Source organism: Elgaria multicarinata, chromosome 21 (genome assembly GCF_023053635.1).
Source record: "Elgaria multicarinata webbii isolate HBS135686 ecotype San Diego chromosome 21, rElgMul1.1.pri, whole genome shotgun sequence".
Classification (NCBI taxonomy): Eukaryota; Metazoa; Chordata; class Lepidosauria; order Squamata; family Anguidae; genus Elgaria; species Elgaria multicarinata.
Window position 1 is genome coordinate 14,451,076 of NC_086191.1, and position 17,239 is coordinate 14,468,314.

The 17,239-nt window shown below is 53.3% G+C and overlaps 2 protein-coding genes across 3 annotated transcripts in view; one reads left to right on the forward strand and one right to left on the reverse strand.

Moving 5' to 3' along the window:
* ACTN3 (actinin alpha 3) overlaps positions 1-5,350 on the forward strand; it is a 39,474-nt gene extending 34,124 nt beyond the window's left edge. Inside the window, exons 16-21 of the mRNA XM_063146202.1 lie at positions 1,061-1,195; positions 1,932-2,111; positions 2,910-3,056; positions 3,511-3,576; positions 3,999-4,157; positions 5,157-5,350. Coding sequence (XP_063002272.1) covers positions 1,061-1,195; positions 1,932-2,111; positions 2,910-3,056; positions 3,511-3,576; positions 3,999-4,157; positions 5,157-5,315 — 846 coding nt within the window. The 3' untranslated portion in view covers positions 5,316-5,350. The remainder of the gene's footprint in view (positions 1-1,060; positions 1,196-1,931; positions 2,112-2,909; positions 3,057-3,510; positions 3,577-3,998; positions 4,158-5,156) is intronic.
* Positions 5,351-7,672: 2,322 nt separating this feature from the next.
* Positions 7,673-15,774, reverse strand: RCE1 (Ras converting CAAX endopeptidase 1). Of its 2 annotated transcripts, XM_063145570.1 has the most exons (8): positions 15,588-15,774; positions 14,781-14,883; positions 13,149-13,232; positions 12,009-12,087; positions 10,637-10,804; positions 10,259-10,330; positions 9,540-9,602; positions 7,673-8,306 (listed from the first exon to the last, which is right to left on the reverse strand). In XM_063145570.1, the coding sequence occupies exons 1-8, from the start codon at positions 15,713-15,715 to the stop codon at positions 8,059-8,061; spliced, it is 945 nt and encodes a 314-aa protein (XP_063001640.1). In that variant the 5' UTR covers positions 15,716-15,774; the 3' UTR covers positions 7,673-8,058. The 2 variants fall into 2 exon arrangements, with proteins under 2 accessions (XP_063001640.1, XP_063001641.1); XM_063145571.1 differs by lacking the exon at positions 15,588-15,774 and having other exon boundaries at positions 13,149-13,228; positions 14,781-14,868.
* Positions 15,775-17,239: the final 1,465 nt, after the last annotated feature.

Here is a 17,239-nt window from a genome sequence, read left to right on the forward strand (position 1 = left end):
CTTTAAAAAAAAACCACGCCGTGGTGCTTATGGCTGCAGAAGCTGTGTGAAGATCTGAGGAGAGTGTTCAAGCATCCGTCCCCCCTCAGTGTACAGTCTCCACCCACCCCTGTGTGCTCCCCTCCCAGTGGAGAAGGCGGGCAACCTGATGGGGCTGGATACAGCTCTTCTGCCCAGTCCATTCTGTTCACCTCCCTCTGGGGTGAAAAGCAGATGGTTTTCTAGCGAGAAATGAGACGTCTGCTCCTCACGCACGACGCCCAGGAAGAGGGAGCGAGAAAAGGAAAGGAATCTCTCGTGCAAGCACTGAGTCATTACTAACTCCTGGAGGGACGCCAGACGTTTTCTTGGCAGGCCTTATAGCGGGCTGGTTTGCCGTTGCCTTCCCCGGCCGTTATTCCCTTTCCCCCAGCTAACTGGGTACTCATTTTACCGACCTCGGGAGGATGGAAGGCTGAGTTGACCCGAGCCAGCTGCCTAAAACCAGCTTCCGCTGGGATCAAACTCAGGCCATGGGGAGAGTTTCAGCTGCAGAAACTGCTGCTTTACCGCTCTGCGCCACACGAGGCTAGCGAGAAAAGGGGGTGGCAAAAAGAGAGAAAAAGTGGCAGAAAGGAAAAAGGGGCGATCAACCCACTTTTGTCTCTGGGCTTCTGCCCTGTGCACGGCTGACATGCAGCCCCTGGCAGATTACCTGTGGGCTGTGAGGGAAAATGTGGCCCTCGACAGAAAAATGGTTGCCCACCCATGATTTTAACCAATTGGCGAATGGGCAGTGTAAAGAGGCCCTGAGGTGCCACAGCATAGTTACACTTCTTGCTGGTCTTGACGAAGGCCTCTCTTCATAGTTGTGCTTTGGAGGTCTTGCTTTGCTCTTAGCCAGGAATGAGCTAAGGGTGGGTGGGGAGGGATTGGGTTCCTTGTGTCCTCCCAGGTCTACCCATGCCCCCATCATCTACCAATGAGGGTCTAAACCCCAGTTTTTGTGAAACCATCTGGAGAGCTTTGGCTATAGGGTGGTATAGAAATGAGATGGATTCTCTTGTGCCCTCGCCTCTAGGTGAAGCAACTAGTCCCACACCGTGATCAGACCCTGCAAGAAGAGTTGGCAAGGCAGCAAGCCAACGAACGCTTGCGACGCCAATTTGCTGCCCAGGCTAACATCATTGGACCCTGGATCCAGGCCAAGATGGAGGTAAGGCCCTCTCCCGCCCCACCCACCCACCCGTGCAAAGTAGCAGCAGCAGCAGCACCTACCATCTCTGGAACGGGGACGTGTGTGTGTGTGTGTGTGTGTGGCAGAGTTCAGGTTCTATCTGGGGGAGCGTCTAATGGGTTAGCTACAGCTTGGGTAGGGGAGAAGGGCGTTGAAAGCAAGGGGGAAAAACATGGAATGAGAGGGGTGTAGAAGCTGGCACAGGCTGTAGGAGTCGAAATATAGAAGCAAAGCAAGCAAGAAACTCCAGAACACGCGGACTGCTTTTCTTGTAACCCAAACTTCCAAGAAGTAAAATCTCACTGTTTTCCCCCTGGATCCTCCTGCCTTGCAACTTTCTACGCACCATCCATGAGGTTGTTCCAACTATTAGCCCCTCTAAGAGGAGTGCTCTCACTCTGGTTTGCCAAGAAGTCCTGTCCAAATGGGAAGGGGAGAGCCCTTGTTGTCAATTCCCAGTGAATCTGCCTTACCTGTGACATCCCATAGGGCAGCCTTCCTCAACCTGGGGCGCTCCAGATGTGTTGGACTGCATCTCCCAGAATGCCCCAGCCAGCTGGCTGGGGCATTCTGGGAGTTGTAGTCCAACACATCTGGAGCGCCCCAGGTTGAGGAAGGCTGCTGTAGGGGGAGGGAGACCTGTCGGCTTAGGGCCAGCTGACAGCATCCAAAGCCCCAGGCTAACAGCACCTTCCTTTCTGCCGCCCCTTGGTAGGAGATCGGCCACATCTCCGTGGACATCAGCGGGTCCCTTGAGGACCAGATGAACCACTTGAAACAGCACGAGCAGAACATCATCAACTACAAGGTGAACATCGACAAGCTAGAAGGTGACCACCAGCTCATCCAGGAGGCCCTCGTCTTTGACAACAAGCACACCAGCTACACCATGGAGGTGGGTGCCTGCGATGGAAGCCAAGGGAAGCAGAAGAAGGCGCGTGCATGAGGGGATGTTGACAGCATTCGTTCCTACATCCAGGGCCAGCCCTACCATTCGTTAGAAGGAGCTGGCTGCCTCAGCCAGCAGATGTTGGGGAGTTGCTGTGTGATATGGGAGGGCAGGGCTGTGTATCTCGCACAGGCCGCCTTGCGACCTCTGCGTTAGCCTGCCGCCTTCAAGTGTGGTAGAGACCATTGTCCCAAGCCAGCATTGAAGGCCATTCCTGTAGCTGGACCAGGGGTTGGAGGGGATGTATGTGCTATCTTGTCAGAGAGCAACATGTCTTGGCCCTGGGTGAATTGCACAGAGAATGTGGCTTCTGCAAGTAGAGGGGTGTGGGTGTGTGAGAAAGAGAGAGAGAGAGAGAGAAAGAGAGAGAGGCAGGCCTTTTCATAGAATCATAGAATAGCAGAGTTGGAAGGGGCCTACAAGGCCATCGAGTCCAACCCCCTGCTCAATGCAGGAATCCACTCTAAAGCATCCCTGACAGATGGTTGTTCAGCTGCCTCTTGAAGGCCTCTAGTGTGGGAGAGCCCACCACCTCCCTAGGTCACTGATTCCATTGTCGTACTGCTCTAACAGTCAGGAAGTTTTTCCTGATGTCCAGCCAGAATCTGGCTTCCTTTAACTTGAGCCCGTTATTCCATGTCCTGCACTCTGGGAGGATTGAGAAGAGATCCTGGCCCTCCATCTCAAAATCAGATGGACTTCTGCTCCATCTCATTTTGCAATGCCTCCTCTGGTTGACTGCAGCACATTCGGGTGGGCTGGGAGCAGCTGCTAACCACCATCGCCCGCACCATCAACGAAGTCGAGAACCAGATCCTGACCCGCGACGCCAAAGGCATCAGCCAAGAACAGATGAACGAGTTCCGGGCCTCCTTCAACCACTTCGACCGGGTAAGGCATTCTGGCGCGTCCCAGGCCTCCGGGCCCTCAGATGCTCCGTGCTGCTTCCATGTGTAACCCAACCCTGCGAGAACATTTCTCACCACTTCCACGTATGCGGCTCTCAAAACCCATCCCCGGATTTGTTAAATGGGCTAACTGAAAGCAGATCCTGGGGCCAGTGGCTTGATCCCTTCTACTGGTAGCGTACCCTCCGCCCACCTCCAGTCTGGATTCAGACAGCTGTTGACGCCCACAGAGAAGAGTTAAGCCCTTGGCTGGGCAAAGTCCCTTAAAACCAATAGAAAGGCAGGGGTGAGGGGACAGAGGGGCAACCGTTGCATTTCTCTTGGATGCAGGCAGCTGCTGCCAGCAGTTTAAAGAAGGTCTCCCATCAAGGAGAGGCTTGAGGTGGGCATATCTGCTTCTCACTAAACAGCTCCTTTTTCTTCTTGGCTCCTTGCAGAAGCGAAACGGCATGATGGACCCCGACGACTTCCGTGCCTGCTTGATCTCCATGGGATATGACTTGGTACGAGGCCAGCCCCTAACCTGGGCCAAGAGGAGAGATTTCCTCTCTCACACAGCATAACACTTTAAATGTGGTTTTTGTGAGTTAGGGGTGAGGAAGAGAAAACAGAACAGAACAGAACAGATTTAGGATTGAACACATGTGAAATTGACACAGACTGAAAATAGTCTGTTCTGTCCATCGGTAGATTTTAGAAGCCTCCCTTTCCTTGTAGAGAGCGAGACATTGAGAAACTGGGAAGGACTAAAACAACTCCTTTTATATGTGAGGAGTAGCGGTTGGGTTGCAAAGGTCACGATAGCGAAACCTTGAGGTGGGGGAGGACTGGTGCGGAGCAGTTAGCAGGGCCTGCTCTGGGACCGCAGGGTGGCCCCGTTGGGGAGCCACTTTCCTTTCTGTTAACCAGTTCCCGTTGCTCCCAGGGCGAGGTGGAGTTTGCACGCATCATGACGCTGGTAGATCCCAACAACACAGGCGTGGTGACCTTCCAGGCCTTCATCGACTTCATGACTCGTGAGACCGCCGAGACCGATACAGCTGAGCAGGTCGTGGCTTCCTTCAAGATCCTGGCCTCAGACAAGGCAAGGCTTGGCTCAGAGTGGCCTTTTTGGGGTGATCTTTCCTGTCGACATAATCATAAAAGAATTGGAAGGGGCCTATAAGGCCATCTAGTCCAACCCCCTGCTCAATGCAGGAATCCACCCTAAGGCATCCCTGACAGATGCTTGTCCAGCTACCTCTTGAAGGCCTCTAGTGTGGGAGAGGCCACAACCTCCCTAGGTCACTGGTTCCATTGTCGTACTGCTCTAACAGTCGGGAAGTTTTTCCTGATGTCTATCTGGAATCTGGCTTCCTTTAACTTGAGCTCGTTATTCCGTGTCCTGCACTCTGGGAGGATCGAGAAGAGATCCTGGCCCTCCTCTGTGTGACAACCTTTTAAGTATTTGAAGAGTGCTATCATGTCTCCCCTCAATATTCCGTTCTCCAGGCTAAACATGCCCAGTTTCAGTCTCTCTTCATAGGGTGGAAACGCCCTCTCTGCTTTATACATAGGAGCCTGCCCGTTAGGCCAGGCTGGTCCATAGTCTGCAAAATTATACTGCCCAACAATAAGGTTAGAACCTGGGAGCCAAAAACAGAACTTTGCTTCCAGGGAATCTCTGTTTTCTCCACACGCCCCTCTTCTCTCCCTCACTCCTGGCCCATTTCAATACTTCCGTGTTAAGGTGAAAAAGCAGGAGGGTAAAGCTACTTAGTGAAATCTCACAGGAGCAGACCTTGAGCGGCTCTCTGGCCCAGTGGCAGGCGCTGAAGGGAAATACCCAGTCCGGTTTGGCGGTCCCAATGTAGCTGCAGAGTGCCTGCCTGTCCATCTCAGTGCCCGTGGCAGCAAAATCCTGCAGGCCTGACCCAGAAGGTGGGCTTAGCCAAGGCTCAGAGCCTTGCAACATCTGTTGACCGGCCCTATGTCCGGCAGCAGCAAGGGAGCTATCCAGATTTGCCCTGCATGCACGCAGCTCCTGTAACTGGGCTCTCGCGGGCCTGCGGAGTTAACAGGCTGTTTCCGCCTCCTCCTGCAGAACTACATCACGATAGAAGAACTGCGCCGGGAGCTGCCGCCGGAGCAGGCCGAATATTGCATCTCCAGGATGACGAAGTACTCCGGAGCCGACGCCGTGTCGGGCGCTTTGGACTACGTCTCCTTCTCCAGCGCCCTGTACGGAGAGAGCGACCTGTGATTCCCTCCCCGGAACCCCAAGCCCACCCACCCACCCCCTCCACCAGAAATGGCACGTGGGAGCGGAACAAACTCCCCCGCTGTGGGGGATGAACGCAACCCAGAGTCTTATGCCCGCGGAAGAGGGGTGAAGTCAACCCGTGCCCTCCCCAAATCTCCCCTACTGCTGAGCAAGAGGCTGTTGGGTGATGACGCCCCACCTCCGCCCACGAGCCAGGGCTGGTGTAGCCAGGGTGGTCTTGGCTAAGAAAAACCCGTGTCCTTCGTAGAAGCTGCTGTCTGTTCCTCGCTGCTGAGCTAGTCGCGCATTCCCCGGGTCGATGCTGTACCTTCCCTCCTCCCTGTAACCTTTTTCTTTCTGGCTCTCCCTGGCCCCCAACCGCGCCACGGGAGAGGCAAGCGCTGCTCTTTCTCAAACCTCTGCCGACGTAGGGCTCCCGTGAAACCAGGAAGGCCCTAGAACCGTGATGTGTACTCTGCCAAAGTCAACGCTGGGGCTAGAGTGGGGGGGTGGGGATGAGGAGGAGGAGGAAGGGGGCCAGAGGAAGCAGGGGAGGGCTGGATTGGAAGGGATGCTGTATCAATAAACCACACACACTGGAGGCCCAGCTGCTGCGGAGGCATCTTTTCTGGTCATGCGCAGGCAGACCTGGCAACGGGCGAAAAGGCAGGCGATGAGCGGCTCTTGGTGCAACGCTGGCATCGTCTTGCAAGGTTGTGACCCGGGACAGAGGCACGAAGGAACTCTCGCTTGGCCCTGGAGAGTCTGCGTTAGCCAGCAACAGGAGGGTGTAGCCACCGGTGGGGGGGAGCAAGCGAGGGCTGTGCACGGACCCTCCCAAACCGCTTCGTGGCCTGATCCGGAACTTCCAAGTCGGGCCCGAAGTGCTTTGGGTTGACCCTGCCGGTCCCCTGCTCCACGGAGCGAGATCTGCCTCCGCCGTCGTCCCCGTATGGAGGGCGCCGCCAGCTAAGCCAACCCCCACCCCCACCCCCTTACCTGTTTCCGTCGCAGTCCGTTGCGGTCTTCAATTGAGGCCGCGGCCTCTTCCAGCTTCAAGCCGGGGCCTCAATTGAAGCCTGCAACGTCGCCGTACGGACTGTGGGAGCAGCACCACCAGGTGAGTCCCCCTCCCCCCCCCCCACTTACATGCGTCCGGATCGAAGCGAACCGCTTCACCTCGATCCGCAGGCCCCCACCGACCCGATTCATCTCCGCCGTTGTCGGAAGCGAATCTGGCCACTCCGTTATCGAAGCGGAGCACAGCCCTAAAGCAAACTCCCTACTCCCATCCTGCACACCTTGAGCTTCCCCTCCACTGGAAGCCCCCAATTCCTTACTTGCCTCTTCTGGGATAGGCTGGCAGAAGCGGGCAGGGCACCAGGAGTCCGATAAGACTGTGTTAAAGTTATAAACGGATATCCCCATTTGCAGAGGAAGGTTAGGGGAGTGGTAATGGCGGCCCCCTCCCCTGCTTCCCTGAAGCAATGGCCCATCATAGAATCGCAGAGTTGGAAGGAGCCTATAAGGCCATCGAGTCCAACCCCCTGCTCAATGCAGGAATCCACCCTAAAGCATCCCCGACAGATGCTTCTCCAGCTGCCTCTTGAAGGCCTCTAGTGTGGGAGAGCCCACCACCTCCCTAGGTCACTGGTTCCATTGTCGTACTGCTCTAACAGTCAGGAAGTTTTTCCTGATGTCCAGCCGGAATCTGGCTTCCTTTAACTTGAGCCCGGTATTCCGTGTCCTGCACTCTGGGAGGATCGAGAAGAGATCCTGGCCCTCCTCTGTGTGACAACCTTTCCAGTATTTGAAGAGTGCTCTCATGTCTCCCCTCAATCTTCTCTTCTCCAGGCTAAACATGCCCAGTTCTTTCAGTCTCTCCTCATAGGGCTCTGTTTCCAGACCCCTGATCATCCTCTGAACACGCTCCAGCTTGTCTGCGTCCTTCTTGAATTGTGGAGCCCAGAGCTGGACGCAATCCTCTAGATGAGGCCTCACCAGGGCCGAATAGAGAGGAACCTGTGCTCCTGTCTAGTTTTTCAGAGGCATCTAGGGCTAGACTACTCAGAGAAGGCTCCTCTCCTTCCCCGTCAGAGGAACTTCTTTGCGCCTGCTTACAAAGACCTGGGTTACAAGTCCTCTGCCAGAACCGACACAGACACGGCCAGCTGCTCACACCACTCCACGCACAAGCGCCTCTTGCACGCAGGCCCGGCGCTGTGACACACGTGGCCAGTCCGAGCAGCACAGTGGAAGGACAGGCACCAAACCTCAACCCCAGGGTAATAAGCGTTGTGTTCCCCATTCCCCGTTCCCTCCCCAGCGACTGACCAATTCAAAGTGCCTCTTTAAAGTATTTTAATAATAAAAAATAGAGCTCTTTGGAGGAAAAGGGGATCCCCTGGGGTCTAGAAAAGTGGGGGGGTAGGTGGGGTGCTGGCTCAGGGCAGAGGTGTGCAAGAATGCAGGCAAAGGCTACACGTCCACTGCAAATGGGTAGGTGACGGCTTCTCCAAGACCCGAGAGAACTGGGGCTGCGGGAGGGAGCTCTGGCCGTCCTCAGCACCCTCACACAACGACAGTCACAGAATCCAGGGTCCGGGGAGGGTGCAACGGTCACAGAATACAGGGGCTCGGATGTGAAAACCGCCTCGAAACCGGACAAAGCGGGTTGTGTAGCCCCACGTGCCGCCGCGGACGCCATGCGGGTGCGTTGGAAGAAAAAGGTCCCAGCCGGGCGTCAGGAGCACAGAGAGACGCTGCTGATGCTGTTCGTGGGAGAGGTCAGCCTGGACAGGGAGCAGATGGGCAGGGGTCCGAAGAAGGCCGGGTCCGTCATAGGGTGCAGGAGGAGGAGGAAAAGCGCCACGCCCAGCAGGTAGAAGAACACCACCAGGGACCGATGGGGGTGCTCCAATGCTGCCCCCACGGCCGGGAATCCAACGTAGTTGCAGAATGAATGGCAGAGGACAGGGCCAATGAGGTGCCCTGTGGGGAAAAGGAGGGAAGGGCCTCTGAGCAAAAAAAACTGTACCAAGGTTCCAGTCCTGATGAATCATAGAATAGCAGAGTTGGAAGGGGCCTCCAAGGCCATCGAGTCCAACCCCCTGCTCAATGCAGGAATCCACCCTAAAGCATCCCTGACAGAGGGCTGTCCAGCTGCCTCTAGTGTGGGAGAGCCCACAACCTCCCTAGGTCACTGGTTCCATTGTCGTACTGCTCTAACAGTCAGGAAGTTTTTCCTGATGTCCAGCTGGAATCTGGCTTCCTTTAACTTGAGCCCGTTATTCCGTGTCCTGCACTCTGGGAGGATCGAGAAGAGATCCTGGCCCTCCTCTGTGTGACAACCTTTCAAGTATTTGAAGAGTGTTGTCATGTCTCCCCTCCATCTCCCCTCAAAGAACCCCCCCCCCCCGGATAGGAAACAAGTGGTTCTGAACAAGACTTTCCTCCAAACTTCCACTGATTTTCCACTAGGGCCTTCCCCTGGGGCATTCTGGGAGATGCAGTCCAACACATCTGGAGCGCCCCAGGTTGAGGAAGGCTGTGAGCGTTCTGCAGCTCCAAGCTGCCACTAAATATGCCCAGTCTTCATTGGGCCAGGTGGGGTTGTCCCTTTAAAATAAAATAAAAAGTGTTGCACTTCTGCCTATCTCAGGATTTACCCAAGCTTCCCAGTGCCCTCCTGTTTCTCAGTGGCCCAATTAAGACTCAAATCTTGTCAACACTCAACCATACTATTAGAGGGAAAGATGGCATTGGAACTCTCATTCACTCCCTCCTTCCTCCCGGCGGTGTACTTAGAATCATAGAATAGCGGAGTTGGAAGGGGCCTACAAGGCCATCGAGTCCAACCCCCTGCTCTACGCAGGAATCCACCCTAAAGCATCCCTGACAGAGGGTTGTCCAGCTGCCTCTTGAAGGCCTCTAGTGTGGGAGAGCCCACAACCTCCCTAGGTCACTGGTTCCATTGTCGTACTGCTCTAACAGTCAGGAAGTTTTTCCTGATGTCCATCTGGCTTCCTTTAACTTCAGACCGTTATTCCTTGTCCTGCACTCTGGGAGGATCGATAAGAGATCCTGGCCCTCCTCTGTGTGACAACCTTTCAAGTATTTGAAGAGTGCTCTCATGCTACTTGAGCAAGAGCGGAATTGTTCTCCCACCTCCATTACTGAATTCCCCCACAATTGATTCTACCCTTTCCCATCTCTCTCACCAACCTGTCCTGATGAAGATGAAGGCTGTGTAAGCTCCAAAAACAGCTGTGTATGAGAACTGGAACACTGCAGAGGGAGGAAAGAGTCTGTTAGAAGCTAGGGGGGAAGTGGGTTAGAAGGAGATTCCGCCAGGATCTTGTGAACGGATTAGATGTATGCGCTTGCACACCACATGCACACAGTGCCCGGCACATTTGCACACCACAACTAAACTGTTTTTTTAAAACCAGTCTGTTAGGGTGTTTGTACAAACAATACTATGAACAGCTCTTTGTGTAAAAAATGTGTAAAAAAACCAAAAACCTCCCTGCATTTCAGAATGTGTAAAAACAACAACAACATGTCCCTGCATTTCAGAACATAGGGCAGGAGTGGGGGATTTTTGGCCCTCCAGATGATGTCGGGTTGCAACTCCCTTCACCAATTGGCCTTCTGGGAAATTAGTGTTTTGTTACTGGCCATGCCCACAATGGCGCCCATCTTATGAATGGGGCGCCCTCCTCAAAGGCAGCCATTTTGTGAGAGCACCCACAACACACTGTCAAAACTCCACATGTGCCCGCCAACCCCCAAAGGTTGTGATCTCTGGGATACAACAACGCAGGACAGCTCTGCAACATTTCAAAACCCCGCAGCAAACAAGCAGCCCAGAATGTGACAGGCGGCACCACCAGACCTCCCGCCTTCCTGTCCACGTTTTCATCGATGGCAAAATCTCCTACCTGCAGAGAGGAATATACTAGCCGTGCTTCCCTGGCGAAAACGTAGCTGCTCAATGACGTGGTGAAAATGAGCTAATAGGAGGAGGAACAAAGGTAATATGTAAGTATGTTCTTTATTCCACACTGCTGACCCAAAGTGTCCGGGCCCTCCCGAAAAGGGGCCAACTGGTGGCAGAAAGACTTCCTGTAGCACTCTGGGTTCAAACAACTGTTTGCGAACGAGCAAACAGCTGCCTCTTACTAGACAAGCAGAGCTAGTTCAGCTCAGGCCCACCAGAAAGTGCCAGCCTTGAGGAGACCAAGCTAGGAAAGAACCGGAGGTCTGGAGAAGGCAGGGGAAAAGCCCAAAGCAATTCTCACGGAGAACGCTGCACTCACCGACTCCGAAGAAGAGGGGGCAGGTGAAGATGGCAGGCCCCAATCCCGTGCAGGGGACAAGCATGGGCAGCATGCAAGCCCGGAACACCAGCTCCTCCGTGAACGGCGCGATGACTTGGTTCCGAAGCCAGCGCATGTCAGTCAGGCAGAGAAACCAGAATCGCGGGTCTGGGGGGAGGCATGAGCAACGTTACCAACACCCCACCCTCCGTCACCTCCACAGCAAGCACAGGCAGTCAAAAGAGTCGGCACACCTTTGGGCATCAAATTAGGGCCAATTTAGGCAACTGTTTTATCGGGTGGGAGGAGATCCCCACCAAGTGAGAAACGGCCTTATGCTTTTCCATACTTAACGGAAAGACGTCCTCTAGAAACACACAGATGCGCCTTCTAGAAACACACAGATGCGTCCATGTCCTGACTGCAGGACATTTGAGATTTGGTCGAGGTTCTAAAAGAAACTCTACGCTCCGAAGAAGCACGGAAAAGTAGGCATTCAGTTGAAAGTTGCCCCCGTGCATAAGGGGACAACAGTTTGCTTAACGGTGCAAACCTATCCGCGTTCGCTCAGAAATAAAACCCATTGAGCGCAATGCTGTAAGATGAGGGGGAAATGGCAGAATCGCTTTTGCCTTAGAACAATGGTGGGCTGAAATTTTAAAAGCCTTCTGCTGGTGCTCAGTTCAGATCTTTGGCAACAGCAAAGTGTTCCTCTGCCCGCAGCCCACTGGGTGGAGACGAAGAGGGAGAGAGGGGAGCGATACATACTGAGAGGAAAAGGGGGTTAGAAAGGAAGAGGTGGGCACATCTATTTTTGGTTCGGGCCTCACTGGCTTCGACGCTGCCCACCGTTGGCATGTGACTGCCAGCAGATCACTCCCAAGGGAACGTGACCCTCAACAGAACATCAGAGGAGGAGCGTTGCTGGATCAGACCAAGGGTACATGTGGACCAGCACTCTGTTCACACGGTGCCCGTCCAGCTGTCGACCAGGGACCTGTGCCCTAGAGCAGAGCTAGGGAGCTTCCTTCAACGGAAAGACCAAATTTGATTTCAGGGAAGCCCTTGGGGCTGCACTCTAGTTAAGGGTGACGTTGAAGGCAAAGGGGGTGGGGTGAAAAATACCAGCACATTGTAGCTTAAAGCAATGACTAAACCTTAGCATTTCGATATTTGGGGACGGACAGACTGCAAAATCGCCACACCGTTGTTGGTGGAAGGAAAGAGGGCAGGAGAAGGAGGTAAGGACACTTGGGGAAACCAGGACAGCTGCATTTAGCTTCCAGGCCTGAGCTTCCTAACCCCTGTCCTACGGTCTTCCCCTCGCACTCTCTAAAGCATTGCAATAATATGCCAATCAGCACGGACTTACCAAAGACAACCTTTAAACCATCCATTAGGTCCCAGGGCCAATCCATTGACTGCTGGATAAGGGGGCCAAGAAATAAGACCTGAGAGAAGGAACAATACTATTTTCACAAGCACGCCCAAAGACCAGCCTTTGAATTCCCTGTGATCTCTAAATCTGGAAGAGCCACATTGATCAAGGTAGAAATTCAGGGTTGGGGTTTTTTTGGGTGTTATTTTTTTTTTTTACTTCTTCAAAATGTGTTTATTTCAAAGTTTAAAACCAATGCAAATCAGCATAAATCAACATCAATTCATTGGGCATAAATCTATTTAACAAAACTCCCCCCAATAAATCGATCAATTAAAGGGGAAAAAACATTTATTCTGGTGAAACGTTTTGATTGGCAAGTCTATTCCAAGCAAGTCTATTCCAACCAGAGAGCTCCAGCTATTGGGCGGTATAGAAATGTAATAAATAAATAAATAAATAAATAAATATGGACTCCAACCTTCACAGATTTTCCCTTTATCTTTTCTTGAAATCGAACGACACAGGCAAGTTCTACAGTGCGGACATTCACTTTTAAAAAGATTGTCCTCTCCTGTTCTCTACAGTGGGGTAAACCCCCACAACTTAATAATAGCACCTTGCAGGCATATTTTTGGAGTCACTGAAGCACCTAAAAGAGCAGTTTTTAGCACCTAGTGATATAATTTGGAACACAGTCGAAGTCAGCAAGGTCCTTAAAACTACAATCCTATGCATACACTTCTGAAAGGACATTCTGAATCCTGGCATAGAGCTGTATGATCAGAGTACATTGTAGCTGAATATCAAAGCAGTCTTATAGTTCACAACTCGCCTGGTCGCCAGAAGCGACCAGAAATTCCATGCAGGCGAGCATATGGGTTGGCAGAGGGGGAATGGGTCACTCCATTCCTCCTCTAGTTCGCCCAAACCATGCTGGCTGTACAGGAAAGGACACCTGTCTCCCAGCAGGGTTCCCTCTCTGTGTTTTACTCAATTACCACAAAGTGAGCATTCTGCATTTCCATGCTGGCTGCTTATCCTCTTAGCGGGTTAATAAAAATATTAATAATTGCAGGCTAGTAAAGTTTGTGAGCTTATTTACAAGGCTGCACCAAAGTGAGCCACACTTACCATGGTTAGCAGCAAAGGTAGTAGAGTTGCCGGTATGATGCCTTCGAGCCGGAAGCCCATCAGAGCGAGAAGGGATGTACCTGGCTGAGCAGAAGACGGAGACGCCTTCATCAGCATCACGTGACCACAACCGCCCGTGCTCCCCTGTTTTCACTGACTGGTCATGGCTACTGGAGACCCTATAATTCAGGAGTTGGGATGCAACTCTCATAATCCCTTACAGCTGGAGCGGATGAGAGATTTGAGTTCAACTACGTTGGAGGAGCACAGCTTCCTTGTCTAACTGGAAATATCAGATCCTGGGGCCTGGATACCGGCAAAGTATTTACCCACCGAGCTGGTAGCATTGCCCTGGAGTTTACACAGCAGAAAGCTTGAGATGACTCAAGCAACCGAGCCAAGCCAGAAGAGAAGGCAGGAATCTGCCACCCATGTGAACATCTGGCCAAACTTTTTCAAATATGGTGACAGCAAAAGGTTCTGCTTGCAGTTAAGGTCTGCTTACTGGGAACCCTGCCAGAGCATTGCCATATCCTGTGTTGTCTCGGGAGACCCTGTCTCAGAGGAAGGTGGGGAAACCCCACACGTTCCTAAACAAAATGGTCCTCCCAAAGTGTAAAGAGACACAACGGAGGGATCTGAATACACTCGCCTTCCATTTGTGCAGAATGCAGAGCCCAGGGTTTCAACTGGCACTGCTCCCGCAGATATCTCATGCGTTTGAAAGGAACTTCACTGGTTGCCAGTGCAAATCGTTGCTCACCTTTAAGGCCTTAAATGGATTGGGGTCCAAATACTTGAATGAGCTCCTCCTCCCAGACCAACCTGCCCACCTGCTTAAGTCATCCGCTGATGCCCTTTGCCTTTTTTCATAGAATCATAGAATAGCAGAGTTGGAAGGGGCCTACAAGGCCATCGAGTCCAACCCCCTGCTCAATGCAGGAATCCACCCTAAAGCATCCCTGACAGAGGGTTGTCCAGCTGCCTCTTGAAGGCCTCGAGTGTGGGAGAGCCCACCACCTCCCTAGGTAACTGATTCCATTGTTGTACTGCTCTAACAGTCAGGACGTTTTTCCTGATGTCCAGCTGGACTCTGGCTTCCTGTCACTTGAGCCCGTTATTCCGTGTCCTGCACTCTGGGAGGATCGAGAAGAGATCCTGACCCTCCTCTGTGTGACAACCTTTTAAGCCCTTGAAGAGTGCTATCATGTCTCCCCTCAATCTCCTCTTCTCCAGGCTAAACATGCCCAGTTCTTTCAGTCTCTCTTCATAGGGCTTTGTTTCCAGACCCCTGATCATCCTGGTTTTTAAATGATTGTTATTATTCTCCCAAGCATTGAAAAACATTTTTTACCATCTTCTGAATTTTAAACCCTTTGCCTAAAAATGCCGCTTGTATTGTATGCAATCATAGAATCATAGAATAGCAGAGTTGGAAGGGGCCTAAAAGGCCATCAAGTTCAACCCCCTGCTCAATGCAGGAATCCACCCTAAAGCATCCCTGACAGATGGTTGTCCTCTGACTTTTTGCCTTAAAATCACTGCTGTTGTTACAACTGTTTTAAGCAAACAAATCTCCAGGTAATTATGGCCGGCCGTTTCCAGACCTAGCTGGGTCACCGACTGTCTCACCTTAACGCCGGTCACCTCTTTCCAGGCCCAGATGAAGAACGGCGAGAGGCTGGAGACGATGAGGACGCTGGTGAAGCGGCGTTTGATGACGGCGGGGTGGTCCCTGCAAGGGGAAAAGCCCAACGGGGGAAGAGACGTGGAGGTGTTGCAGGCTCTGGGCCTAACCCTCCCTACAGGTGCAGGACCGCTCTAGCCAGGGCTGCAGGTGCTCTGGGGCTATTCACACCATCAGCTCACCCTGGGAGAGGGACCCCCTGGCTAACCTCAGCCTCCAATGTGTCTCCCAACTCAGGAGGTGAAGTCGAGCCTGGGCTGAGTTTAAAAAGGGATTAAAGAGGGCGCTTGACCGCCCCATGCCTCTGGCCCTTGGCGGAAGGGATGATATAAGCAGGTGGGGTGCAGCTGCGAGGGGCTCCCCGGTGATAGGTGGGCGACCCCGGGCGCAGCAGCCTGCAAAGGGCGCTGGCTGCTGACCGCTGACCTCCAAGTCTCTTTATCTCTGCGGACTGAACGTGTGAACGAGCCCAAAGCCTCGCTTTTGGGACACGCCTGGAATGGCGCATGGGGAGAGGAGCGGGGCGTTCGTGGACCGACTTTCCCACGGGGGTGAACATTGCGCACGGGATCCAGAGGCGCTCCGGGCGCACCTGGCCGGCCGGCCGGCGGCGGCGCTTTGCATTCAGGTGGGCTTGGGGGGTTGAGAGCATCCAAGGTCACCCCGGCCCAGGTGCGCAGGAGAGCCCTCCCCGTGATGGGGCTGCGGGGGGCTGCTGGAGCGCGCGCCTGGCACGCGCGCCTGGCACTCACCTGGGCAGGTGGCTCTTCCAGACGTAGAGGCTGCCCACGTAGGAGCAGGCCAGGCCGAGGCAGGAGACCAGCGAGGCCCAGCACAGCCCCGAGCCGGAGCCGCCCGGCCCGGCGGTCTCCTCCGACATCGGTGCGCGGCAGGAGCGCAGGGCAGCCCGGCCGCCCAAGCGAAGCAGGCAGGGCCGCGTGGAGGAGCCTCCGCCTCCAGGCCACCGCGGAAGAGGAAGCCGGCCCAGCCCGGCCCAGCGGAGCCGGCGGAGGAAGCGCCCAGGCAGGCAGCGCAGGCAGGCAGGAGCAGCCAGACCCCAGCCCGGCTCCACCCACCGGCCCCCTCTCTCTTATTCCCCATGGCAAGCTCCACCCCCCCTTCCTTCCTCGCCAGCCCCCCACAGCGCACCAGCTGGCTAAGCCCCCCTCCCCAATTCTCCCCCCCCTCCTCCTCCTCCTCCTCCTCCTCCTCCTCCTCCTCCTCCCTCTCACTCCTCCTCTCCACCAGCGGAATTGGTTTCCCACGCTGGCCTGTTCTTTCCATGCCTGCTTTTAACTTTAACAAAGTTGGGTAGAAATTCAATCGGTACAGCCCATGGCGGGGGAAACTTCACCTTTTGCATTTCTGCCTGTCGTGCGGCTGTGAAAGGCAGCGGAGGTCACACACACGTTGTAAATAAAATGACTGCATTTTCTGGTGGGTCTCTTGGGGATCTACACTACTGCTTTAAAGCGCTTTAAAGCACTTTGTGACAGTTTTGACAACAGTTGGGGCCCAGGACACACTGCATATACAGTTTTCAAAACGTTTTCAAAGTGCTTTAAAGCGCTTTAAAAGCAGTAGTGTAGATCCCCTGCTTGCAGAGGGACCATCCCCGGTGAATGAGGAGGCAGACACGCTCCTTCGGGTGGACTTCGCTCATTATTTTATTATTGCATTTATATCCCACCTTTTTTCCTGCAAGGAACCCAAGGTGGTGTACATAATCCTCTTCCTCTCCATATTATCCTCACAACAACAACCCTGTGAGGGAGGTTGGGCTGAGAGTCTGCAGCTGGGGGGTGAAGATTGCAGCTGGCCGGGGGCTGCTCTGACATTCTCTGCTTTTTTTGCTTAAGTGCCTCTCTTTTCAGAAATGAAAAAATATGAGTACAGAGGAGGTCCACCAGTTCCTTTTCTTTTGGAGCTAGACAGGACTGGAACTGGGAGAGAGGCTTTCACACACACACCGTACAAGTCCAGTTTTCATAATCCCTGGCTATTGGAACCGTTTGAGGGTCTCCTGCCTCCACCGTAGGAAAACGTAACACTCCCATGTTTCCCCAACTCGTCTTCCATCTTTTTCTTACGGGGTGGGAAATCATTAACAAAGAAAAGATAGAATAGCTTTAATTGGAGGCATTAGGGGCCCTGGTAGCATTAGAGTCTGGAAACACCCCAGTGGATTAATGACCTCTCTCCTCAGACAAGATGGGGATTTCACTTAATTTAAGAATGTATTAGTTTTAAACGTTTTAATTAGTTATATGGATATTATGGTGTTTGTATTTGTGTGGTACCCCACCTCGATCCAGAGGGAGAGGCGGGTAACAAATAAATTTATAATTATTATTTAGAGCTGGGAGTGAGGGCGAGTTTGCTTATGAGGCATTTATTTGCCAAG

What these genes read in the sequence shown, in the direction of transcription:
- RCE1 (XM_063145570.1), bottom strand. Translation starts at nt 15,715, where the DNA reads ATGTCGGAGGAGACCGCCGGGCCGGGCGGCTCCGGCTCGGGGCTGTGC. An exon ending in TAGTATATTCCTCTCTGCAG is followed by an intron (nt 9,603 to 10,258) that starts GTAGGAGATTTT and finishes CTCCCTCTGCAG; the next exon opens with TGTTCCAGTTCTCATACACA. An exon ending in CTTCATCTTCATCAGGACAG is followed by an intron (nt 8,307 to 9,539) that starts GTTGGTGAGAGA and finishes TTTTCCCCACAG; the next exon opens with GGCACCTCATTGGCCCTGTC.